This window comes from Lemur catta, chromosome X (assembly GCF_020740605.2).
Source record: "Lemur catta isolate mLemCat1 chromosome X, mLemCat1.pri, whole genome shotgun sequence".
Classification (NCBI taxonomy): Eukaryota; Metazoa; Chordata; class Mammalia; order Primates; family Lemuridae; genus Lemur; species Lemur catta.
This window is the reverse complement of record NC_059155.1, coordinates 29,973,037-29,998,147: the sequence shown is the minus strand read 5'-3', so window position 1 is coordinate 29,998,147 and position 25,111 is coordinate 29,973,037. Positions and strand designations below refer to the sequence as shown.

At 52.1% G+C, this 25,111-nt stretch overlaps 1 protein-coding gene across 2 annotated transcripts; it reads right to left on the bottom strand.

The window, feature by feature from the left end:
- Positions 1 to 2,862: 2,862 nt before the first annotated feature.
- SASH3 (SAM and SH3 domain containing 3) lies at positions 2,863 to 17,431 on the bottom strand. 2 transcript variants are annotated; one of them, XM_045537997.1, is made up of 8 exons: positions 17,196 to 17,431; positions 9,895 to 9,990; positions 9,401 to 9,547; positions 7,331 to 7,472; positions 5,609 to 5,763; positions 5,249 to 5,458; positions 4,940 to 5,090; positions 2,863 to 4,412 (listed from the first exon to the last, which is right to left on the bottom strand). In XM_045537997.1, exons 1-8 carry the CDS (start codon positions 17,250 to 17,252, stop codon positions 4,222 to 4,224), a joined length of 1,149 nt encoding a protein of 382 aa, XP_045393953.1. In that variant the 5' UTR covers positions 17,253 to 17,431; the 3' UTR covers positions 2,863 to 4,221. The 2 variants fall into 2 exon arrangements, with proteins under 2 accessions (XP_045393953.1, XP_045393954.1); XM_045537998.1 differs by lacking the exon at positions 9,895 to 9,990.
- Positions 17,432 to 25,111: the final 7,680 nt, after the last annotated feature.

Below are 25,111 nucleotides of genomic sequence, written 5' to 3'. Positions count from 1 at the left end.
CAGCCTCTTGGACCCCAGAGGATCCACTTAACATCTTCTAGAGGCCGAGCGCGGTGGCTCACGCCTGTAGTCCTAACACTCTGGGAGGCCGAGGCGGGCGGATCGTTTGAACTCAGGAGTTCGAGACCAACCTGAACAAGAGTGAGACCCCGTCTCTACTAAAAATAGAAAGAAATTATATGGACAGCTAAAAATATATATGTAGAAAAATTAGCCGGGCATGGTGGTGCATGCCTGTAAATCCCAGCTACTCGGGAGGCTGAGGCAGGAGGATTGCTTGAGCCCAGGAGTTTGAGGTTGCTGTGAGCTAGGCTGATGCCATGGCACTCACTCTAGCCTGGGCAACAGAGTGAGACTCTGTCTGAAAAAACAAACAAACAAACACATCTTCTAGAAGTCCATGGAGCTGGACAAGAGATTCCAGCAGCCCTGCCTGGAGGAGTGGCTGTGGGCCCATAGCCCCACTCAACCCTGCCTTTGTCACCCCTCAGGCCCAGCCTATTCTACATTTCCTTGATTCCCCTCCTCACCTGCCTGTCCCAGACTCCTGTGGTCGTTGGAGCCCTTGCACAGCTGCCTGCTTTCAGCCTGTAATCACCCTGTAGGCCCAACTGGAGCCCGAGAGCTCCAGACATACTCCCACCCTCCAGCTTCCTCCCCAGGCAGGGGAAGATTTCAAGACATCATGTTCTCAGGCATTCCTCTTTTCTGATCTTTTCCCTTCCCCAGCTTAGAGCTAATAGATAGCCATTTCCCAGGGATTTTATAAGGTTTAGGAATCTCCTTTGATAGGGCCCCCCTGGTATGTATGGATTTTAAGCACTTTGGGCATTATTTACCCCTCGTCTTTCCAGAAACCTGTGCCAAAAGGCAGCAGGATAATGACTTTGCTGCTGTTACCCCATATTGGAGGCCAGAGGCCGGGGCCCTATTTATTTGTTAATTTAGTTTTATTGTTTCAAAAATTGAAATATTATTCCCCTTTTCATAGATATAAAAATAATAGATACATTTGAAATTCAAATAAAACAAGAATGTAGAAAGTGAACACCTTTCTCCCTCTCTACCCAGTCCTACCCCAGGTCCCTCCCAAGATCACCACTGGTAGCCACTTGGTACAGATCTTTCCAGTCTTTATTCTCTGTGTGTTTTATTTTTCTTGAATAAAAACAGAATCACCCTGTCAGTCATGTTTTAGTACTTGCTTTTCCCCTTGAAGTAGCAGGAGCTTCTTTTACGACCAAAATGTAAATTATTTGTCTAAATTTTTTTTTTTTTTGAGACAGAGTCTCACTCTGTTGCCCGGGCTAGAGTGCCGTGGCATCACCCTAGCTCACAGCAACCTCAAACTCCTGGGCTCAAGCAATCCTTCTGCCTCAGCCTCCCGAGTAGCTGGGACTACAGGCATGCGCCACCATGCCCGGCTAATTTTTTCTAGATATTTTTAGTTGTCCAGCTAATTTCTTTCTATTTTTAGTAGAGACGGGGTCTTGTTCTTGCTCAGGCTGGTCTCGAACTCCTGAGCTCAAATGATCCACACGCCTCAGCCTCCCAGAGTGCTAGGACTACAGGCGTGAGCCACCATGCCCGGCCTTCATTGTCTAATTTTAAAATTTAAAATTAAAGAATAAAAAAACCACAAAGATTTTCCCCATGTCATTAAATATTTTTCTACAACATCATGTTTAATGACTACATGACATTGTATGAATGAACCATAATGTATCTAACTGATTTCCCATTTGTGGTGTTTCTAGCTTTTTATTACGAGACAGAGCTGTGGTGAATATCTTTGTCCGTACATCTTTGTGTACTTGTGTGTCTCTGTCTGTAGATCAATTTCTGGAAGGGAAATGGCCCAGTCAGAGGGCCACATTGCCCTCTGAAGTGCCCAGGGCCTTTGAAAGCTTGTCGGAGAAGGCCTTTTGAGAAGCAGTGTGGTATAGGAATTAAGAACGTGGGCTCTGAAGGAAGGCAGACTTCTTGCTTTGCCACTTTCTAGTCAACTTCTTTAACCCCTCTGAGCCTCAGATTCCCCCTCTGTTAATTGGGATGATGAGGGTACCTACCTCAGGGGAAGACTGTGGAAGATTATATGAGGTAATATTAATACATGGAAAGCTCTGAGTGCTCGGCACAAATGTAGGTGCTCGTTAAATGACAGCAATTATTCAGTGCCCTTGGGGCTCGGAGGCTGTTAGGGTTCTTGTTTCTTTGGTGAGGGTAATGCTCGCAGTTTCCTGAGGCCCCCAGTCACTACGGGCAGTGGGATGAGTGCAGCTGAGAACAAGGCCTGGAAGCTGAGTGGCCTTGTCCTCACTCTGGTGGCAGCTCTTGCTCCAGTTTGCTCTCCCTAATGCAGTTCATTCTGGCAGAAACAGAAAGGAAACCAGGGGTCTTCATCTCCACCCCATTTCCCAAGAGATGGTGCAGCTCTAGCGGGCGCAGGGTGGGGCCCAGAAAGAGGTGCCTTTCCTTAGAGGAAAGGCAATGCTGACCCCAAATCTCCCCCTCTTGGACCCTGGACAGCTCCCCAGTGCGGGCCCTTCTTCACAGGGGTGAAGGTCTTCAAGGCTCCTGTACAAATGTGCAGTTATAGGAAGGGGGAAATAGCTATCCCCGCCTCCCCCTAGACCCCAGCAAGGCCTGTGGCCACGGGATCCTGAGCCCTGTTCTGAGCCAGAGCCAGCCTGGGTTTCGGACTGGAACTTTAGGTCAGCAGAGGCAAAGGGCACTGAGCATGTCCGGGAAGGGAAAGATGGCCCTGAAAGGACAACAGAGGGACATTTTGCTGAGACCAACTTTGAAGGAGATCTGTCTCTCCCCAAGACCCTCTCCACAGGAAAGAAATGGAGGCAGTAATTCAGTTCTACCCATGTTTATTGCTACCAGCTTGTCTCCCTCCACCCCCTCATATTTACACCCAAGCCCTTCCCCAAAGCTAACTTCTACCAAAGTTCCTGGTAGGAGGTCAAGAAGTGTGTCCACTAAGCAGGCAGTCTTACATGTAGTGGGCACTGTTTGTCCTCAGGCCAGTTGGGCACCAGGGAAGGGCTACTCTGAGAATTCAGGGCACAGACTTGGTACAGGGGTCAAGGGAAGCCCCCACCAACAGCTACTCTCCTTTCCTTCTCGAGCTTCGTGACACCAAAACTTTAGCAAAGCGAAGTCGGGGTAGCAGACTCCCCAATGTCAAGTGTAGTGCTTTTTTTTGCTTGTAAAGACCTACACAAGTGGCCAAGGCTGGACCCAGACCTGCATCTGGCTTCTGAGGGGCATTTCTGTCCCTGGAAGCCAGGTCTGACCACCTGCCATCAGCCTTGCTGGAAGTCTCGCTTGAGGGGGCCAGGAATAGAAAAGGAGGGGACAGATTGTGATGAGGTGTGGGCATTGTTTTAAGCTGGGGGAAGTTGCAGCTTGTCCCGAGTTATGTGGGGAGGGATAAAACAGATGAGCAGGAGGAGCCATTTCATCTGAAAGCCTGAGGCCCCTCTGGCCCCTGTGATAAACCCCTCTGGTGTCCCAGGCCACAGGTAACAGGAGAGCAGACATTTAATGTCACAGAATGTCAGAGCTGGCACGGCCTTCAGTGACTACCCATTCTAACCCCAACCAGTCCCAAGCCCAGAAAGGGAAACCACTTGGTTCAAGTCTCATGGGATTTAGTGGCCAAACCTCTAAGAAAGTTAAGGAGAAGGAAAGCTGGACTAGTGCACGTGGCTTTCTTCAGACCTTATTTAGGGAAGTCTGGATTTACCCGGGATCAGTTGGGGTCCTTTTAAAGAGCCAGCTTCCCTAGGGTTTTGAGACTGACCTGAAATACTGACTTGCCCCCCCTTTTCAGGAGCAGGGCAAGAGGGGTAGGTGGTGTGGGAGTGAGGAGGTTTGGGGGCCTCGGTGGTGCAGGGATATGGGCGAGGTCCCTCAGTGCCCCACTTGCTGTGGCAGTGGCCAAGGAGTGGGTGGTGCCAGGAGGGGCTGTGCCATCAGTCGCTGGTGGAGGGAGGCATTCGGGCAGGTGGGATGTGCCCTTGGGCAGCTCCTCATCCACTTCAGCCGAGCCTGTTGGGCCCTGTTCAGACCTCTGTGGCCCTAAGCGCCCCTGGGGAAGCAGGGCCAGGCTCGGCACCAGTCTCCTGGGCCCAGGCCACTGCGGGAGGCTGGGCCTGTCCCTGTGGCCTTTGCAGTTTGGGCCCAGCCTCGGCCTGGGCCACCTCTACCTCAAGGTGCCCCAGCCAGGGAGAGGCCATGCAGCTGCTCCTCGGTGCTAGCCAGCTCTGCCTCATCGCGCCCGCTCTCCGAGCCCTCGAAACAGCCGGAGTCTCGTGGGATGTCCACCTTGGGTTCTGACACCGTGTGTGCCACTGGCTCCTGGCTGCTCTCAGCGCCCTCTTCTGCCTCCTCGCTGCCGGCTGCCAGGGGTGAGGGAGGGAGTTCAGAATATGGGGGGCTTGGTCCTTAGCTGGGGGGGTCAGAAGCCCCGAGGGGGTAGGGACATTGGGAAGTCCACTATAGGCAGTCTCTCCCTCTGGGCACTTGGCCACCACCCTGCCCCTCTCACCACTTCCAGCTTAGAAGCAGCTGGGAGTTGTTTCCAGGCCAGTTCCATGGCCCAGGAGCTTAAATGTCTTCAGCACTAAGCTGGAGCCAGGCTACCTGGGCTTGAATCCTGGTTCTGTTATTACCTTGCTTCGAGGCCTCGAGTAAATAAATGCCTTACCTTCTCTGGCCTCAGGTCTGACCTTTGATCTAATCATTCCTACAACCCCCTTTCTCCCACAAACTTTCCCTGAGATTCCAATGCAAGTGGAAAGTACCTTCCCACTACAGAGGGGCCCCAGGGCACAGTGTGGTCAGGAGACAGGGCCAGGCCAAGCCTGCCCTCCCTGGAATGCCAGCAGGCACACGCCCCCACCACCCTGCTTCTAAAGCCACTCACTGTCATAGTCCAGCAGCAGCTCAGCAGCCGTGAGCAGCTTGGCCCGATGCTGGGGGTCCGTGATGTTCAGCTCATTGAGGTGTGTTTCTCGCAGCTCTTTGAAGTCCTCCAGAGTCTGGTAGCCATTGAGCAGTAGGGTGGATGTGTGCTCCTGTTGGCAGAGGCAGGCCACTGGCACAGCTGCTTACAAGCCACCCCTGCCTAGGCTCTATCCCCCTACACCTACACATAGCTGTTGCCTCCGTCCCCATCCCTGAAGCAAGTGTGCCTCCCTTGAGACTAGACACTAGTGCAGGTCCCAGCTCAAACCTCCAGGCCGATGCGCTCCAGCAGCTCATGCAGAGTCTTGGGCTTGGGCCTCTTGCCCTTGCTCTGTCGGCGGCTGGGGCGGGCAGGCCCCACGGCCTCATCGGGCAGCACATCCACGTAGATGAATTTGAAAGAGCCCAGTTTGCCATTGAGCAGGCCCAGCCATGTGCCCACGGGTGGCTTTTTAGTGATGAGGATCACATCTCCTTTCTGTGTGGGGAGAGGAGAGAAGAGGAGAGCAGGGAAGAGAGGAGGGGTGGCCTCTTGGCCTCCACTGACAGTTTTCTACCCTGGTTCAGGCCAGCCTCCTTTATGGGTGTAGCCTGCCAGGCTCTGGAGGGGCCCGGAGGCTGATCTTACCTGCAGTTTCAGCGAGTCGTGGTCATAGGGGCTGGGGGTGAAGTCGGTGTGGACTCGTGCCCGGCCACAGAAGGGCCCTGTGTACTGGGGAGCAGGTGGTTCCTCCCCGAAGCTGCCAGAGCCTGAGCTGGGGCTGGGGCTGCAGAGCTCACTACCTGCAGGAGATGGGCAGGGAGGAGGCTTACCTTTGTCCCAGGACAGCTGAGACAGTGCCCAGCAGCTCCCTTGGGGGGGTCTGCCTAGAATTCCCAAGGGTACACGCCAGAAAAGAAAGTTAGGCTCTGGCAAGCCGTACACTTCCAACCCATTGCCTCAGCCACACTGCAGGAGCATGGCTTCACCTCCAGGCCCCAGACATGAAAAGAGTTGGCAGCAGAAGGAGAAACTGCTTACAGACCAAAGAATGCAAATTGGGAGGGCCTCTAGAGACCATCTGGGCCAATACCCCAATGAACAGATGAGAAAACCTGAGCCCACACAGGCCAAGTGACCTCCCAAGGCCTCTGACCTTATAATTGGCAGCACTGGGGCCATTAGACTCCAGGTTCCCTTACTTCTACTCCGGTGCCCCTTCCACCCAGGAAGCCACACCCTACGTTAATATTTACTTTCATTTTTTTTTTTTAAATTTGAGACAGAGTCTCACTTTGTTGCCCGGGCTAGAGTGCCGTGGCGTCAGCCTAGCTCACAACAACCTCAAACTCCTGGGCTCAAGCGATCCTCCTGCCTCAGCCTCCCAAGTAGCTGGGACTACAGGCATGCGCCACCATGCCCCGCTAATTTTTTCTATATATTTTAGTTGCCCAGCTAATTTCTTTCTATTTTTAGTAGAGACGGGGTCTCGCTCTTGCTCAGGCTGGTCTCGAACTCCTGAGCACAAATCATCCACCCACCTCGGCCTCCCAGAGTGTTAGGATTACAGGCGTGAGCCACCATGCCCGGCCTACTTTCTTTGCTTAATAAGACTCAATGTTTAGTTACAATATCACATGGTAACTCAGACAGGCTCTTTGCCTGGGAAGGGAAGAACGATGGGTGTTTTAAATGGCTTTCTGTGGTGGGGGTGGGGGCAGGGAGGGGTCTATGGAGTCAGAGAAAGGGGAAACTCAAATGGCCTGAGGGGTGATAAATGCAGCGCTGAGTGGGGCTGCAGCCCAGCGCCCACGGCCCCTCCTCCAGGCAGGGAACCTCTTGTCTGGCCCCATGGGCTTCTAGAAGATGCCGAGTGGTGCCTTGAGTCCAGAAATCCAAGACCTGGGGCCTAAGAGGCTAACTTTTCACAACAGGAGATCTTAAACCCCTACCCCAGCCTGGATCCTGGCATGTCAGGGGCACAAGAAGCTGTAGCCTCTAGCTCTCCTTGGAAGGATGAGGATGGGCTGGTCCAAGAGGGCAATGATGCTCTTTCTCTGCTCCTGGGCCTCTCCAGGGCCTGGGGACAGCAAGTGGAAGCTCCTCTAGGGTAGATCTGAGTTCAAGACTGGTCACTTGGGCAAGTCACTTAACCTCCCTGAAACTCAGTTTCCACATCAATCAAGTGGGGATGATAGGACTGGCCCCACGAGGTTGTGAAGATTTAATGTGAAGAGGGCCGGGAAAGTTCCCAGCAGGCAAACAGTAAACATTTTTCCTCTTACCCCCCTCCCCGACAGCCCACTGGCACGGCCCTGACCCAATCTTTTCCTCCAGATTCAGCAGATGTCCCCGACATCCCCTACTCACCCGTCGATGCCTGGCGGCTAAGCACAGGGAGTTCACTCTCCTCCTGCTCTGAAAAAGCCAGCGCCATCTTGTCAGGGCCGGGGCTGTCCAGGCTGTAGTCTGGAGATGTCGGGGAGGCTGAGCCCTCCTCCAGAGTGTCTCCCTGCAGGGAGGGTAGGCAGGAAGCCCTGAGCAGCCTTGCTGGGGTGCACATGGAGCCACAGAAACCGGCCTGGGCTTGGCAAAGAGCTTGGGCCTGGCTCAAACCCCAGCTCTGCCACTTCCAGGCTGAATGAGCCCTAGTTTCCTCTTTTGTAAAAATGGGAATGACCGTCCATGCCCTGCCTACCTCACAGAATGAGGCTCAACCAGGGTGTCATGTGAATGTGCTTTTGTCAGCTTTAAATGCTGATGTAACACGCAGAAAAGGCCGTGGTGGCAGAGCCCAGACTCAGAGCCATTGCTGCGGTGCAGACAAGAAGGCAGTGGCACTGGGGAAGAAACTACTTTTTCCTGTGCTTCTGTGTGCCAGGCCTGCCTGCCATCTCGTTTAATCCTCGCAGTGACACTTGTGGGTAAGTGGTATGGTTGGCCTGACTTTACAGACGCAGAGTAACATTCCCAAGGCCCACAGGAACCCACAACCAACTTGGCCAGACTCCAGAGCTCTTCCCACCTCACCACACCTCCGTGCAGTGGTAACTGTTTAACAACTGTCCCTGGTGAGTTGCCAATTCCTGTGTTCTAAATACAGCCTACCATGGCCAATGTCAAACTACGATTGTGACATGGCTGGATGCTTTGGCAGAAGAGATAGCTATGCTATTCCACCACACAGATACTACAGACGCAAATAACCTCAACAACATAGATAAGAGTAAAAGGTAGTGCAAGAATTAGGAGCGATGAGTTTTGAAGATAAGATATATTGCAGGGCGCGGTGGCTCACGCCTGTAATCCTAGCACTCTGGGAGGCCGAGGCGGGTGGATCGCTCGAGGTCAGGAGTTCAAGACCAGCCTGAGCAAGAGTGAGACCCCATCTCTACTAAAAATAGAAAGAAATTATCTGGCCACCTAAAATATATATAGAAAAAAATTAGCCGGGCATGGTGGCGCATGCCTGTAGTCCCAGCTACTCAGGAGGCTGAGGCAGGAGGATCGCTTAAGCCCAGGAGTTTGAGGTTGCTGTGAGCTAGGCTGATGCCACGGCACTCACTCTAGCTGGGCAACAAAGCAAGACTCTGTCTCAAAAAAAAAAAAAGATATATTATATTACCTTTTTTTTTTTTTTTCGAGACAGAATCTCACTATGTTGCTCAGGCTGGCCTCGAACTCCTGGGCTCAAGCAATCGTCCCACCTAAGCCTCCCAAGGGGACTACAGGCCACTGTGCTTGGCTTACTTTTGTTTTTAATAGAATTTATTTAATTGTAAGTTTAAATAATTTGATTTTTAATAATGGTTATGTTTAGCAACTGGCTAACAAAATTCCTGACAATTTGACCAGCTGCTTTCATGAGCTTTTATGCCCCAGTATGAGCCAATATGCACCAACTCGAACACACCATTGCCTCCCTGCCTCCTCTAAGAGCCACGAGCACACCAGACTCTGTGATTTAAGCCACTTGGGCTGTGCCTGCCCCACAGCCGTCTGTGCCACCCTTCCTCCCTGAGCCAAAGCCAGCCTTGTCTGTTTTCTCTCATAGGGATCCCATGAGGGAAAACAGGCCTTCCCAATTCCAAGGGCTAGCTCCAAGCAAAGCTTTGAGGTGGGTGGATTTGCCTTAGGCCATCTCATCTCCCTTTCAGCTGCGGATCCCTCCCAACGGGTCTGCTGGGTCTGCTGTAGGAAGCTTCTGTTGCCCAGACTTTCATCCCTGTCAAACCCCACCCCTTTCCCAGCCCACCTCCTGCCCCCTCAGGACTGTGCCTGGCTGTCTGTCGGTGGCTGACAGTGAGCTCTCCTTCTCGTGTGGCCTTCCTTCTTGCATGGAATAGGACCTTCAGGCCTGAGCAGCGGCTGTCGAAGCAGTCATGCTCACACCCACCCTGGCAGAGAGCGTCCCCGGCCCCCTGGATTCCCAGGCCTCACCATCTCCTCTGATAGGGCCTTCACCATCATCTTGCCCATCTTCCTGTTCATGGTCCGGGAAATCACTGCCCTCCACTTCTTCCCCAGCTTTTTGCCACTCTTCCCAGCATCCTCTGGAGTGGGGACACCTGAGTCATCTTCTGGAATCTGTGACAACAAAAGAGGAGGTTCAGAGACCCTGGTGACCCTGCCTGGGTCCAGGACTTCGGGCAACAAAGAGGCCTTTGGGTCACGGCACAAGCTGGAGGGGGTGGGACTGAGAGGCCCCCGTCCCCTTCCCCCTTGGCCCCAATCCTGTCCTCAGCCCTATTGCTTTATAGATAATTTGCTATTTATTTTGTAGTTGAAAAGAATGCAGGTGAATGCTTAGTGAGGGGAGAGGTGGCCCTCTGTGGTATAGGAGGCTTTGCCCCACAATCCTAACGTTTCCTCTTCCCCCTCCTCTCCCCCACCCCCACTCCCCTGTCAGGGCCTCAGGAGGCTCCGAAACTCACATTATCATCCAGGTTAAACTCCTTCTCGCTCACCACGGGAGAGCTGGGTTTGGATTTGGCAAAATCCTTGAAGCTGCTGGAGCGCTGAAGGGAGAGCTGGGAGAAGCAGGGGGTGTTGCCATCAGTGTGCTAAAATGGCTGCCCAAGTGCAGATCTGCCCTTGCCTCTCAACACACACACACACACACACCACCATGCCCCAGGCTGGGCAGAGCCACATGTACCCTGAGGGCCCTGGGCTAATGGGGTGAAGTACCTAGATGTTCTTGGAGCCACTGGCTTTATCCTGTTCTTCACCTTAACTCTGGCCACAGACCAAGCTCCTAACCTCAAGAGCTTCGCACCTCAGTCAGGACTCAGACTTAGCCTGAATTTCCACCAGTATCTCGTTTGGTCTCCAGAGCCCTGGAGTGAAAGACTAAATGAGTCCGAGTACACTTATATCTGCTACTAGAGACATACCTCAGCACATATGAGAGCATCACCGGTTACAAAACCGAGGGAAAATCCCTCCCGAACCCTGTGGCTCTGTCTTCATGCCCTGGGCCTGCTCTGCAGTCACACTGATAGGGGCAAACATATTGGAACCTCCATCCTGGTGAATCTGTGTCCCAAGAAGAGCAAGACAGTCTGGCCAGAAGCCGGCAAGACCCGACATTACACTTTCTGGAAAACCACAGTAGAGGCTTACTCACAGAAGGGGCCCCAGATTTGGGACACAAATGATTGGGGCTAATTTAGTACAAGAAACCCCATTTTCTCTTTATTCGTCTTAGCTTTTAGAGAAAAGTACACTTACACATTGTTGGTGGGACTGCAAACTAGTACAATCTCTATGGAAAGTAGTATGGAGATACCTCAAAAGAGCTCCAAGTAGACCTACCATTTGATCCAGCAATCCCACTATTAGGTATTTACCCAAAAGAAAAAAGAAAAGACATTTTATAAAAAAGACAATTGTACTCGAATGTTTACAGCAGCACAGTTAGCGTTTAACCTTAGTCACTAATGTGATGAGTTGGCAACTGTGACATCTGCCGGTGTTTGGACTTTTAGGCATGACGTTTTGTTTGTGTCGATGAGACTGTTTTCAGGAAATGAGCTTTCTTAACTGTATACACATGTAAATGTCAAAATAGCAGGCAGAAACCAGCGCAAGGCAGGTAAGGGGGGGTAGGCCGTAGACACAAGAAGTTGAGGCCCAGCTTGTATCAAGATAAACAGTCAAGACCAGAAGATACACACAGGAACCAGGGTTCACAGATGGCCAGACAGATAGAGTGGCACAGACTACAGACACCCATGATAAGGGCTTGAGGAACCGAAGCCTCAAACCAACACAAAGCTGAAGCTTTCACATCCTCTTTCCTACAAAAGGGTGTGTGTGTGTCCAGTGACAAACCCCCAGGACAGCAGCAATATCACCTGCCCCCCAACATACACACAATCGGCCTCAAGTCCTGGGGACCAAAGTGTAGCAGTTTAGAACTCTTGGTGGGTCTTGACCAAAGCCAAGTCAGCAATTGGGAGTCGGGGTCACATGCCCTTAGAGGTCACAGCAAGGTAGTTGCCCAGAAACTAGGTCAGTGGTCAGGCCAAGCAGACACTAGCACCATCAGCGCCTCATGGGTGTGGTGCCTGAAGCCTCGGTCAGAAAGCCTCCTCTGTGCTACGCTGGGGAGCTGGAAAAGGGGACCGTGAGTGGGCATAGTGAGGGGAAGGCATGACCGTGGGGTGACCACTCCGGTTCCCATGCTTGTCCTCCATCTTCCTTCCTTGGTTTTCCCCTCCCACTATTCTTTCCTCTTTTTCTCTCTTTCTTTCCCCTTCTCTCCTCCACCTTCCATTTATTTCCTCCTCTTGTATGGCTAGGATGCAGCTGCCTGGATAACTTCCTCCTCTTAATGCATGGAAAAGAGGGAACAGAGAGAGGGTGGGCACCAGGCTGCTATTTATAGGCTGATGGGGCCTATTATGGTCTTCTCTCCAGCACCCCTCAGCCTGGTCTGCAGCCCAGGAGGCTGAGAGTCGCCCCTGAAACCCTAGGGACTGGTGAGGCTGGAAAGCAAGAAGGAGGGCAGGCGTGGGGCCGGAAGTCGGCTTTGTTGGGGAAGAGTAAACTCACCGCCCGGCTGCCCTCTAATCGCAGCTCTTTCCCGAAGCCTTTTCCTGTCATTAATCTGCCGTCTGGGGGCTGGGAGGAGGGGCCTTTGGCTCCCAGGCACTTGTGTGAAGGCCCCTCTGTCCCAGCTTTAGCCCAAAGTGGGAGGAGCCAATCCTAAAGGACCGAAGAGATGGCACTAGGGCTTGGGCCCCGTTGGCCGCACTCAGCCCAGGGAGATGGAAGGGACTAACATATGTTCTTTGGGTGACCAAGGCTGAGGGCTGGCCAGGGTGGCCTATTGCCAAGCCTACCTCCCACCTCAGGGGCAGCCCCAAATATCCTGACTGCCTTTTAGTGAGAGGTGGCCCTCACCCACGGATGACTTGAAATACTTGAGCCCAGTTGAGTTTTCTGCCTGGCCTCCCTTTGGGATGAGGACTTTGTGGAAGTCATGCCTGGCAAGGGAGGTGACACCATACACAGCTGGCCCCTTTTTCATGTCTAAGGAGAGCACATGGGCCTCTTGGAAAGAGCTGCATTTCTCTTTGTCTGAACGCAGACATTGCTAAATTCTGTATGACTGCACGTGAGTTATTTCGTCTCTCTGGACAACAGCTTCTTCACTTGGTGTCAGACGGCAAGCGTTCTCATCTTGGTTCTGCTGCTGACCAGCTGTGTAAAGCTGAGTCAATTACTAACTTCTCTAGGCTTCTGTTTCCTCATCAGTAAAATGAAGACAAAAGCACCTACCTCACTGGGCTATTGCGAGGATGAAATGAGTGAGGACAGGGTTTTTGGAACATTGTCTGACACAGCAGTCCCTCAGCGAACGTCGGTTCATGCTTAGCCTTTCGGACCACCCACCTCCAGTCTCTTACCCTGGGCGTTTCCCCACGTGGAATACTCTGTCTTTCTGTCAACTGTAGTTTCTTCCCTCCCTCAAATTCCAATTTAAGTGGAAACAACCCAAATGGCCATTAATTGTAGAATGGTTAAATTAATTGTGGCAGAATCGTACACAAGACTAGTAACCAGCAAAGAGGTAGTACTGCTGGCCCCAACAATATGGATGAGTCTTGCAAATACACTGCTGAGTACATCCGTTACGCTGCCGCCTGCATAATGCTCAAGGCCCAGCAGAACCTATTTGTGCTGCTGGAAGTCAGGGTAGTGCTTACCCTGTGGGAATGGGGGCATGTAGTGACGGGCAAGGAAGCTTCTGGACTTTTTGAAGTGTTTTGCTTCTTGATCTGGGTGCTGCCCACATGGGGTTGATCACGTTATAGAAACTTATTGAACGGTGCACTTACGATTTGTGCACTTCTCTATGGATCTTATACTTTGATAAAAAGGTTTTTCAATTCCAGTGATCCTCCCTGATGACCCCCCCTCACAGCCTCACACTGCCCCAAGTGGTATCCTCTTCTCCTGCTTCCTAAGCAAACTTGGCTTTCCCCAGGGGTCTCCTGAATCACCCTCCCCACTCCTTCAGTGTACCAGGCATATACTGAGCACCCTGTGAGCCCCAGGCCCTGGTCTCTGTGCGTGTGGGAACCCTGCAAGGAGGGGCTCAACACCTCCCATGTGCCTGGCTCCCTGACGAGCGCTTCCTGTGTGCCAGCTTCCTCCAGCCTCACCACAGCCCCGTGTCACATCCACATGCAGGGGACACTTGAGACACTGCAAAATGCAGTACCCTAGGCAGAGATACACAGCTGGTGGTGGAAAAAGCAGGTGTCCAAACCCAGGTCTGTAACTCTGGAAGTCTGTGCATGTTTCACTCAGCTTTCTTGCCCTCTCCTGGCACATCCTCCATTGGCAGGCCCGGGAGAGGGAGCGGGGACAGGAGAGAGAGGCCTCAGAACTCATGCTGTTATCCCCCTACCCATAGAGAAGTGGCTTGAGTGAAGTGCTGACTGCAGATGGTGTTTGAACATAGCTCCCAGGAGAGCGGGTGGAAGCGCGAAGGGGGAAGGGTTCAGGAGGGCTTTGTGGAGGAGGCATATTTGAGCTGGGTCATGCAGGGGAGCCAAGATTTCTCCAGGTGGAGCTGGGAAGCATCTGAACAAGAGGGAAATTTAGGGACATTGGGGCAATGGTGATGGGATGGCCGGTAGGTCAATGGTTGTGGTGGCAGGTGGAACAGAAAATGCCATGGAAGGCCTTTGGTAGCCATAGCTAGGAACTTGGGCAGTGTCCTGTGGGCAGTAAGGAGCTACTGAAAATACCAAGTGTATGCTGGTGAGAGGGTTGGCTTGAAGTGTGCTGTAGGGAGGGAGCCATGGGGAGAGAAATGTGCCAGGATGGGGCAGACAGGGGTGGGACGAGACTGAAAGGAGGGAAGAGTTGGGCACTTGGACAGGAGTGTAGATTCTTCTCCATTGTCCCTGGTAAGAAGTCTGGGGGATGGTGGAAAGTGGGGGTGTGGTGGGTTGGGACCACCCTTAGGGAAGTCAAGTCTAGGACAAACCCCTTTCCAACTTTCTACACCCCAACATTGGCATTTGGGTGAAATCAGATCAAAGGGAGTGCAGAGCAAGAACTTAAAGGAGGTGAAAGTCTCCAGAGGGCAGCTAAAGGGTATGTCCCTCAACCCCAGGGCCTCTCCAGTCCTTCATGATCCACAGTAGGTGCCATGTCCTGGCCCCACCATCGTGGTGGTTTTGCTCCCTCTTCTGTTCTGCTGCCTGGAGGATCACTCACTCCACGGCTTTCTGGGTCTGCTCCGCAGAGCTCTCCTCCTGATGGGTTGAGTCTTTTATGGTCCTCAGACTCTTCTAGTGCCATTGAGATCAGCAGGGGGACAGGAGAGTGGAGAGAGAAGGGGTTGAGACTCTGGAGTCAGACAAATCTTGGCTTGGAGCCCTGCTCTGCAGCTTACTAGCTGTGTGACCTCCAGCAAGTTACTTCACCCCTCTGAGCCTTGGGTGTCAAATAGGGATAATGACAATTTCTGCGCCTACCTCACAAGGTGGTTGTGAGGAGTCAACGAGCTAAGAGATGCACAACACAGTGCCTGGTGTCCGCTGAGCCATCACTCAGTGGGGCTTTCAGTGCTATTAAGTCTTGTTTTCTCTGCTTCAGGGCTGGGACCATGGCTCGATCTTCTTTGTAGCGTGTCCCTACCCCCACCTGTGCCTACAGCACCGCAGCCCCCGTGTGCATGTGCACACATGTGATGGAGCACTCTCATATCTCATTTCAGGACATCCGTACAACCTCCTGAGGGGGCAGATCACGAGTTAGCCCCCTTTACAGAGACAAGGAGACTGAGGCCCAAAGAAAATCAATGAACTGTCCAAGGTCCTACAGCTGGAACGTTGTAGGATTCCAACTTGGCTTTCTTGCCCCCGCCTGGCACATCCTCCATTGGCAGGCCCGGGACGAGGAGTAGGGACAGGAGAGAGAGGCCGCCCCTGGTTTTGTGCTTTCCCCTCCACCATGTCACCTTAGACTCTGAGGGGAAGGGACTAGCAGTGATGGAGCCAAGCCACAGCCTCTGGGCCCCAGGAAGATGCTGTCTCTACCTTCCGGAAGCTTGGCTTCTTTAAGGCATTTCCATGGCGTCTGGGGCGAGGAGAGCGTGTGGAGGCAAGCTCATCCCAGCTGTGGAGGCTGGTGCAAGCTCTTGCAGGGGTGGGTGGGGTTTACCTGGACTCCCCTCCCCTAAGGATGTGGACCTTAGAGTGCCACATGGACCTTAATTCTTCTGGGAGAGGCCTGGGGGAAATCCCAGAGGCCCATCTGCTTGCCAAGCACAGAATCTGGGTAACTGAAGCGGGAAAGACGAAGGGGATTCCTGGCTTCTGTGTGCTTCTGGGCACCTCCGTCTGAGGTGGCACAGGGTCCCAGTGTCAAAGTGTCAGCTCTTTCTCAGACTCCTTCCTCCGGCTCAGCGCCCCTGTGGTTTGGGGCCTAGCCCCATCTATAGAGCAGTCTCTGCTTCCCACCCCCACCAGCCAGAGAACAACGGGAAGTGGCCCCAGTCGTCCAAGAGTGGCAGCCAATGGCAGGCCTGCCGGGCCTAGCGCTGTGCAGAGTTTGGACAGGGGTGACAGGGCCCGTGTGAAGATTCATGAACCTCCCCCTCCCCCGCCCACCACCACTGCAACCTTAGAGACGCAGCTGGGGTGCGGAGAGTATAGCCGGAAGTGGCAGCCACCCCAGGACCTGAGAGACGGGGCAGGATGCACACCCCAGTGCCCTGAGGCTCAGTCTTTCAGCTGCCTGGGCCTCCGCCTGGGAGCTGCTTCCCTGACAGGCCTGCTTTGGGATGGTTCTAGAATCCCACTGGATAGGCAGGATGTAAGCGCTGATTTCCTGGGACAACCGAATCAAAGAATTAAGTCTAGAAATCCTCAAATCTGACCAGAGAAACCTAGATCTGGCAGAGGCTTCAAAGAATCTTCTAGTCCACCTTCCACCCCAGGAAGATGAACACCTCAGCCGTCCATGACAACTGCTTTTCCTCCTGGCCTTTCAAATCTGCTGACTTTTTCCTCCTCAGCCCTCACTCCTACTCACTATCTCACCAGCTTCATTTCTCATTCCTCACAAACAACATCTCCCTGCCCGGGAAGACCCTATGTGCCCCTTGCATCCCACTGCCATTTTGGAACTACATTTTCCCCAAGTTTGAAGATCACCTCAGGCCCCATCTCCAGGGGGCCTGGGGAGCAGCAACAGACCTGAGCCAAGTGGGCATGGCCTGGGCCATGGCCAAAGGGCGGGGGCCCTGGGAGCATCATGGCTCCAAGCTGGGCAGCCCAGTGGGGCTCTTTGAGTGAGATGGCTCCTGAGAGGCCACACTCGGGCAGAAGTGGTGGCAGGACCAGCATAGGGGATAGAGAATTAAGTATAGTCTTAAGATGCAGCGTGAGCACTGTATTTTGTCATTCTCGAATTCTAGTCTAGGATTCTGGCCCCTAAGTTTAGATCTTTACCCGATCCATATAGGGTTAAATTCTATAACTCTAGACTTCTGAGAGTCTATTCCGTAACTCTGTTGCCCCAGAATTTTAAAAGTCTCTTCTGTATTTCTGTTACTTAATAACCCCTGGGTCCCTGTCCCATTGCCCTCTGGGTGAATGGCCGTCACCTACAGACTCAACATGTGGCCTTTGGCTCTTCCCACTTCTAAGAGTCCTGGAGAGCAGAGGAGGGAAGGAAGAAGTGAGTTCCCAAAGATGCTCCTCACCTTTTTCTTCTGAGTGGACTCCTTCTCACTGGCGTTGGAGGGCTTGCGGCGCAGCATGGTCCTCCGGCCTGGAGAGACTCCGTCCCTGCTCTCCTAGGTGTCAAGATGCAGAGGCTGCTTGCTCAGCCTTGCCAGCACTGTCTAGGGGGCACGGCATGGACCGAACCTCCAGCTGCCACTCTGACTGCTACAGTGGCAGCTTGGGGGTGCGGGCCATGGACACCCGGTGGCGGCAGCTTACAGGAAGCCCTGCCACGTGACCTGCTCTTACAGCAATCGCAGCCCCTGCCGGCCCCTGGGGAGGAAGGAAGTCCCAGCTTCAGTCTCCAGAGATTCTGATGTAGACGGCTCTTGGGTTGAATGGTCAGAGAAAAGTCCCTACCTTGGTATCTCATGTCTATCATCACCAGTTCTGCTCGTTTCTCCAGAGGTGGCCAATCAACTTGACATTACATGGCCTATCCAAGCCCTTTATCTCACTGACCAGAATCCACAAACCAGAAGTTGGACCATCTCTCTGCCTGTTGGGTCAATGCTCCTGGTCAACTTGCATCTACAAGGTCATCACTGTCATCACTACCACTACCATTACCCCTATGGCCATCACCCCTACAGCCATAAGCCCTTCAGCCCTCCCTGCTGCCATCAGCAAACCTACAGCTATCACCACGACAATACTCACCTCTACAGTTGACATCCCTCAGCCTTCACCTCTACAGTCATCACCGTTGCCACTATCACGCTTCCAGCCATCATCTCGACAGCTGTCACCTTTCCAGACATTACAGCCAGCCGTCCCCATGACCTCTCACCCCTACAATCATCATCCCTACAGTCATTGCCCCTCCAACGATCATCACATCCCTGCAGCCATCAGTCCTGCAGTCACCCCCATTGCCATCAGCACAACTACAGCCGTCATCACTAGAGCAGTCACTCCTCTAGTCAACACTCCTCAGCCACTGCCAGGATATTTCTCCCCACCACAGCTGAAAAGCACTTGCAGGCGACTCCGCACCACCAGCAAATGGCCCGTTCAACAGGCATTTATCGAACACCTATGCAGTATGTTCACTTTGAGGATTATCTGTGGCAGATTTTTTTTTATTTCAGCTTATTATGGGGGTACGAAAGTTCAGGTTATATATATTGCCCATGTCCCCCCATCCCCCCGAGTCAGAGCTTCAAGTGTGTCCATTCCCCAGACAGTGCGCCTGGTGCTCTATCTGTGGAAGATTTTAATAACTTTAATGACTTATTCCAAAAGCAATTCGTATTCATCATATACAATTGAGCAAACAAAGATAAACAAAAAAGAAGAAATTTCAAAAATTCTCCATAATTGTTTTCCATACTGCTTGGATGAATATCCTTTTCTGTTTTAAGCATCTATCTACTCTTGTCTATACACACTTTTTTTTCTTTTTACAGAAATCCTACTGCACAGAAAGCAGATCATTGGTTTGGGGAGATGGGGAGAGGTCACAAAGGGCACTAGAAAATTTTGGGGGATGATGGATATGTGCACTATCTTGATTGTGGTGATGCTTTCATGGGTATATACATATGTCAAAACGTACCAGATTGTACACTTTAAAAACATGCAGCTTATCGTAGGTCAAGTATACCTCAATAAAGATGTTTTTAAATTTTTTTAATTAAAAAAGGCCGTACTTCACAATCTGTTGGTCTCTGCTTTTCACACTGAACACAGTATAATTAAGATTTTCTCTGGCTAGGAAACATTCTTCAGCTATCTGATTTGTAATGGCTGCTTAATTTTCTTTATTATTATTGACTGAACATCCTTATGGCAAATATTCACATCCACAAATTTTTCCTTAGGAGAAATATCCAGAAGGGGGATTGCTGGGGTAAAAGCTATGCACCTTTTTCAATTCTGTAGCACTTGTGAAATCCTGGGCTGGTCCACCCCTGTTCCCAAGATGTCCTCGTGACTTCCTCCTCCGACCACGCTGCACGCCCTTGGACCGTCCACCTGTTGGGGAGAGCTCGGGGAAGACAAGGTCCTTCTCCCCCAAGGTGAAACTATACTTTCTTTGGCTCCAGCCCACTCAGCCTGCCAGGCAAACTCGTGAAAAGATTCCACGCCCCAGATTGCTTCCCCACTGGCCTGTGCTTTCCAGCCTGAAAGTCCCTCCCAGGCCACCCAGGGGCAAGAGAGAGCCTAGTAAGTGGCTTAAGGCTTTGAGCCTGACACCCGTGTAAGGGACTCATAGGGCCTTTGGGGCTCGGCATGATCAGGGGCGGGAGGGCAGCCCCAGCAGGGACCAGGCGAGGGGACGCTGCTGCAGGCGCCTGGGACACCTGGGGTTCGGGTGGCCGGGAGCCAGGTGCACGCGAGACCATCTCGCAGAACCTTCTGGGCCTGCGCAGCGGCGGCGCGTCCCTGGGCGCGCAGGATGTGCCCGCTTCCTGTTTGCTCAGCCGGTAGCTGCAGCTACCGAGCTCACACACTAACCGCAGAGCCTTCAAAGGCTGCCAGCAAACCAGGGCGCTGGGACACCGCCGAGGCCTGGAAAAAGGCAGCGAGGGGGAGGTGAGGGGGCCTGGAGAGAAATACAGAGAGGTGACCAGCCCCCAGGACAGAAGGGAGCAAGCGCTTTCAGCCGCGCCCTTCTTTCTCCTTTCCAGATCTGTCTCCTCTGGTCAGCCGCACGCCCTCAACTCCCGCTCTGGGGGGTCCAGAATTCCCCATCAGGACTTGCCTGCCTTCAGCTTTTCTCTTCCAATAGATTTCCCTGCAGGAATCCCAGGAGGTCAGGCCCCAGCGGGCTAATGGGCCCTAAACACTTGTTTAATAGGTTTCCCCTTCCCGACAACACATTTGCATTTTATAGGTTACATTGTTCCAGGTATACAGAGCCCTCAGCTAAAGAATTTTTCCGGGTCAGTAGCTCAGTGAACAAGGCCACCTTAAACTTGATAATGGGCTGGCAGGCAGCACCTAGCTAGGAGCTTGCTGTGGGCACAGCCTTGTGCTAGGCACTTTGCAGAGGTACAAAGTCAATAGCCGTCAAGGTCCCTTTCACCTGGGAGCTGACATCCTAGGTGGGGTGGCAAGCTTACATTCGCCTGGCACTTGTTCTTTGCCAAGCACTGCTACCATCAGGCACTTCACAAACGTTATTTAATCCTACTGCAAGCCCCTGACGCAGGTAGTTTAAACTGGGATAAATCCCTTAAAGATGCGCCCAGAAGTATAAATGAGGGGCAGGAGAACCTTGATTTAATGTCAATATTGCAGGATATGTGTGTTTCTGTGTCTGTCTATTTGAGGTTCCACTGATAGTGAGATCAGTCTGAACCCTCAGAGGGTGGACACAGGACTGCCAAAGACACAAAGGTCACTGTAGGCTGTATTCACATAGAACAGCCCCCGCCCCCCAGCAGCTTGCCCCACGAGATTTTCATTTGGCATACAGATGATCATGAGTGGGATATTTGGGGCAGGTGGGATCCAGACACGTACGAAAAAAGCATCCCCCACTCTCTGAATGGATACATTTCTGATTTGAGATAGTAAGAGTTTGGATAGGGAAGGATCCCTATGTTTGGAACAACTCTCCAAAAGATTCTGTTCCCATTTCCTCCCGGCCGACTCCCCCCACATCCAGCTGAAGAGTGTTATACTGCATGGCAGGAGGTGGGCTTTACAGCAACCTCATAAGTCAGGCACTGTTTTTATCCCGATTTTCCAGGGAGGAAGCTGAGGCCCAGAGGGGTTAAGCGAATTTCCCAAGACCATACAGCTAGTAAGTGGTGGAACTGAGTCTTAAACATAGGTCTGATCTTGGTCCAGGGCCCACACTATTAACCACTCAGCTCTACAGTGCCTCCAATGCAGAGTTCCTGAGCAGGGAGATGAGAGAATTGTGGGGCCTTCTGCTCACAGCCCTCTCTTGGCACCCGATATTGGTTTGGGTGCCACAGTGGGTGCCACAGGGCCACCTTGAAGTAGGTGGGGGGGGGAACAGGATGGGGAGGGCTTCTGGAAGTCGCATCATACGTACAATAGCTGCACTAGTTGGGCCAATTAAGTGAGGGTGAAATATGTAGGGAAGCCTTCGTCAACATGTGAAGTAGTAAACACCTGTCACATTGAGTCTAGAGCATTGGGGTGGGAGGCAAGTGACTAGGAATGATGGAGAACAGATAAGTGGAAGGTTTGGGCTCATTCCAAGGAAGAAATTTGGATATTCAGATGGTACTAGTTCAGCCCTGGTAAGTGGTTATCTCTCCATGTCTAGAAATGTCCAAGCAGAGACCACATAGTCCCTTGAAAATACCTGGACATCTCCAAGATGAAACTCACCTTAGTAGCCTGGCCCATTAGCAGATTTAATGGGGGTTATCTTAGGCAGAGAAGGCAGGAAGAGAAAAATTGCTGGGAGGAAAAGGAGGGCAGAGGAGAGTAACAAGACAAGGGGCAGGCGGCTCTCGCACCCATTCCTCATGCACACAACATGCACACAGTGGGCAGCTTTGGGAACGCTGGTAGCAGTGCTGATGGGGAGGGAAAGAAAGTGATCTCTGACCTCGTGATAAGGTCTTGGTTTAAAAACAAAAAAACACCTGTCCTTTGGTGCTAAGATGAAAACACACTCATGACTCACTGGAGGGCCTTTCTGTGGGAGGGCTGGGCTACTCTGCCTAGAACTTTGTCTCAAGGTTACAGGGACAAAAGTCTCTGAGCACTGGGCCCTTGGCCCCATGGGGAGAGTTGTCCAAGGCTCTAGGGAAGAGGAGAAGCAAGAGAATGCCTCCCAGTAATGGAGTCAGATTGTCTGACTGGATTCAGATTGTCGTATGATCACCTATCGGCCACATGACCTTAGACAAACAAGTGACCACCTCCATGAGCCTTAGTGAAGACAGTAACAGTGGTAATGTGGGCCTTGCTTGTGTGTGTGTGTGTGTGTGTGTGTGTGTGTGTGTGTGTGTGTGAGAGAGAGAGAGAGAGAGAGAGAGAGAGAGAGACAGACAGACAGACTAGGGTTCCTACCCAGATGACATGCATAGAGGGAGTGCTCTCAGCCCAGTGCCCAGCTACTGGAAAATGCTGGGTACCTGGTGGGTGACTCCACATCAGTTCACTTCAGGCTCCACTGGAAGACTTTCCTCTTGCCAAAGCCAGGAAGCCCTTGGTGACCATTTGGTGCTGCTGCCTTCTCTCCTCGGCACCCCCTTGGCATCTGCTTCTATATTCTTTTTGGACTCCATCTGAATCTCTGCCACGTGACCCGGTGGCCCATATCCGGTGTGTCTCCACCTTGTCAAGGGCAGGTCCCTCTGCCCGAACTATTCTAGAACACAGGAGGTGTGATAAGCCAGAGGCCCTGAAGCTGCTCGGGACTGGCTGCGCGGGAAAATAGCTTTTTAGCTTCATGGCCTTGCCATGGACCACTGGGGCTTTCTCAACCACCCATCCTACCCGACTTGAGCCACTTGCTCAGTTCCTGTTTCACAAAGAAACAAGGAAGTGAAGAGATGGGCCGGCCTCAGGGCAAGGGTTGGCTGGGTGGGGGTTTGGGAAGCACCTCCCACTCCCAGCTGTGATGAGCCGAGGGGGTGGGGAAGGGATGAATAGGGAGGAAATAGTTGCTATTGAATCTTTCATGTTTCTTTCTTTTTTTTTTTTTTTGGTACCAAGAGTGCCCAACCACTGATTTTTTTTTTTTTTTTTTTTTGAGACAGAGTGTCACTTTGTTGCCCGGGCTAGAGTGAGTGCCCTGGCATCAGCCTAGCTCACAGCAACCTCAAACTCCTGGGCTTAAGCGATCCTACTGCCTCAGCCTCCCGAGTAGCTGGGACTACAGGCATGCGCCACCATGCCCGGCTAATTTTTTCTATATATATTTTTAGTTGTCCAGCTAATTTCTTTCTATTTTTAGTAGAGACAGGGTCTCGCTCTTGCTCAGGCTGGTCTCGAACTCCTGACCTCGGGCGATCCACCCGCCTCGGCCTCCCAGAGTGCTAGGATTCCAGGCGTGAGCCACCGCGCCCGGCCCCAACCACTGATTTTGAGGAAGTGCCCAGTGAGTTGGTAAAATTCACTGCTGACGTGGTTTAGCTGGGTGAAGAGGGGCCAGCCCAGCTCTTCCAAGGTCCCAACTCCTGAACAGCTGGAGCCAGATGGCTGGCAAATGAGTGAGGACTGACTTAGTTATTATTTTAAAAATGAACTATTTAGACTATTTTGTGTGTATGTTATCTATCTCTCGTCTTACCCATGCCCTTTTCTATTCCAAAAAGGATATCAAGTGTCAAGAAAGGTAGCTCAATACCACTATCACCATTGTTGTCACAGCTGTGTGACTTACAACAGGTCTTCTTGGGCCTCACTTTGTTCATCAGAGGCAGTAAGGGAGTGGCAGAAGCACGCACTGACAGTGAGAGAGGAGCCATCCCAGAGCTGAGTCAGGGTGCTGGGGATTTAATCCCCACTCTGGCCCCAGTGAGCTATATGACCTTGGGCGAGTCCCTTCCTCTTTCTGGGCTGCCGTTGAAGTTTTCCCATCTGCACACCGAAACAAATGAACTGTATTTTTTGTTTATTTGGTTGTGGAGCTCCTCCTATTCAGGACTGGCTATGGAATTTGTGGGCCCTGGTGCGAAATGAAAATGTGGGGCCCTTTGTTAAAAAATTATGAATTTCGAGACAGTGACAGGACCTGCACTGCATTCAAGCAAGCACAGGACCCTTTTAAGCACAAAGCCCTAAGTGACTGCACAGGTCATACACCCATGAAGTTGGCCCTGCAACTACTTCAATTACAATTTTATGGGAAGCCCATCAGGGCTGCTTCTGTGACAGTCCTCGTGTTTCTGAGGAAACTCAGGCTCCAGGGAGCATAGTTGGAAAAACATAAATTAGATGCCTGCTCCGAAGCCTTTCTAGTTTTGACTATTTATATATAAAATTTGGGTCCCAAACCTTTTTCTTACCTACCTCCGAAGGTGAAGCAAGAGTAGAACTTGTGCTGGGCGAATAATAGCGTTATCATCTTTTGTCTGTGTGGCTTCCTGGTTTAGAGCGCTGCCACATCTGGGTCTTATGGGCCTCTCACTGTAACCTCACCAGGATGCAGAATGAGTAGTTTACAGAAGGGATAACTGAAGACCAGAGAGATTAGTGACTTGCCCAAGGCCACATAGCTGGCACAGTTGGGACTAGAACCCCAGAATCCTAACTCCTGAGAAAAGGGGCTTTTCCACGTGGCCTGCTCCACAGCAGCAACCAGCAGGTGAGGGGAGGCTTGGTAAGCCCCACCTTCTAGCATGAAAACACAGGGCCAGAGCCCAAGTGGACAGTTATTTATCTTCAATTCCTAATGATATCACAAGAGCCCCACATGTGTTAGTCTGCTGCGTGTGCCCTGAATGTCTTCCTGCCTGACCCAGAGTGAACCCCTTAAAGCAGAAACAGTTCCAGCCATCTGGGTCCCAGGGAGGGGAGGGGCTGAGGTGGCTGTGACCCCTCTGCAGCCACGTTCTAGGACCGAGGCTCTTATTCCAGAATGGTGGGTTGGAAGGGGCAGTTATGTTATGGGGAGGAGATGAGGCAGAGTCCTGGGTCTTGGGCTGAGGAGAGGAGGGGGGAGGACATCAGCTGCCTTGGGCTGAAAGGCCTCCAAGGGAGTCTTGGTCAGGTGTCCAGGGCCTTCTTGCTGCCCATGACCTACCATAACCCCAGGAGCAAGTATCGGGGTACAACGGCAAAGGTCTGGCGGGACTTAGGCAAGCAGTATGGCATTTGATCCTGCTTGAGTCTCAGTGTTCTCATCTGTAAAATGGTGAGAGCCATACCACTTATCCTTTTCTGAAAGAGTGGATTCTAGAATCATCTGACTGGCTTGAATCTTCCTTTTTTAATTTACCTGATTAGAGGCCAG

Excerpts from the sequence above, each read along its gene's own strand:
- SASH3 (XM_045537997.1), bottom strand. The coding sequence starts at position 17,252 with ATGCTGCGCCGCAAGCCCTCCAACGCCAGTGAGAAGGAGTCCACTCAG. Across the intron at positions 5,091-5,248 it reads TGGAGCGCATCGGCCTGGAG|GAGCACACATCCACCCTACT; the intron begins GTTTGAGCTGGG and ends CTCTGCCAACAG. Across the intron at positions 4,413-4,939 it reads GCTGCTGCTGGACTATGACA|CCGGCAGCGAGGAGGCAGAA; the intron begins GTGAGTGGCTTT and ends CACCCCTGGCAG.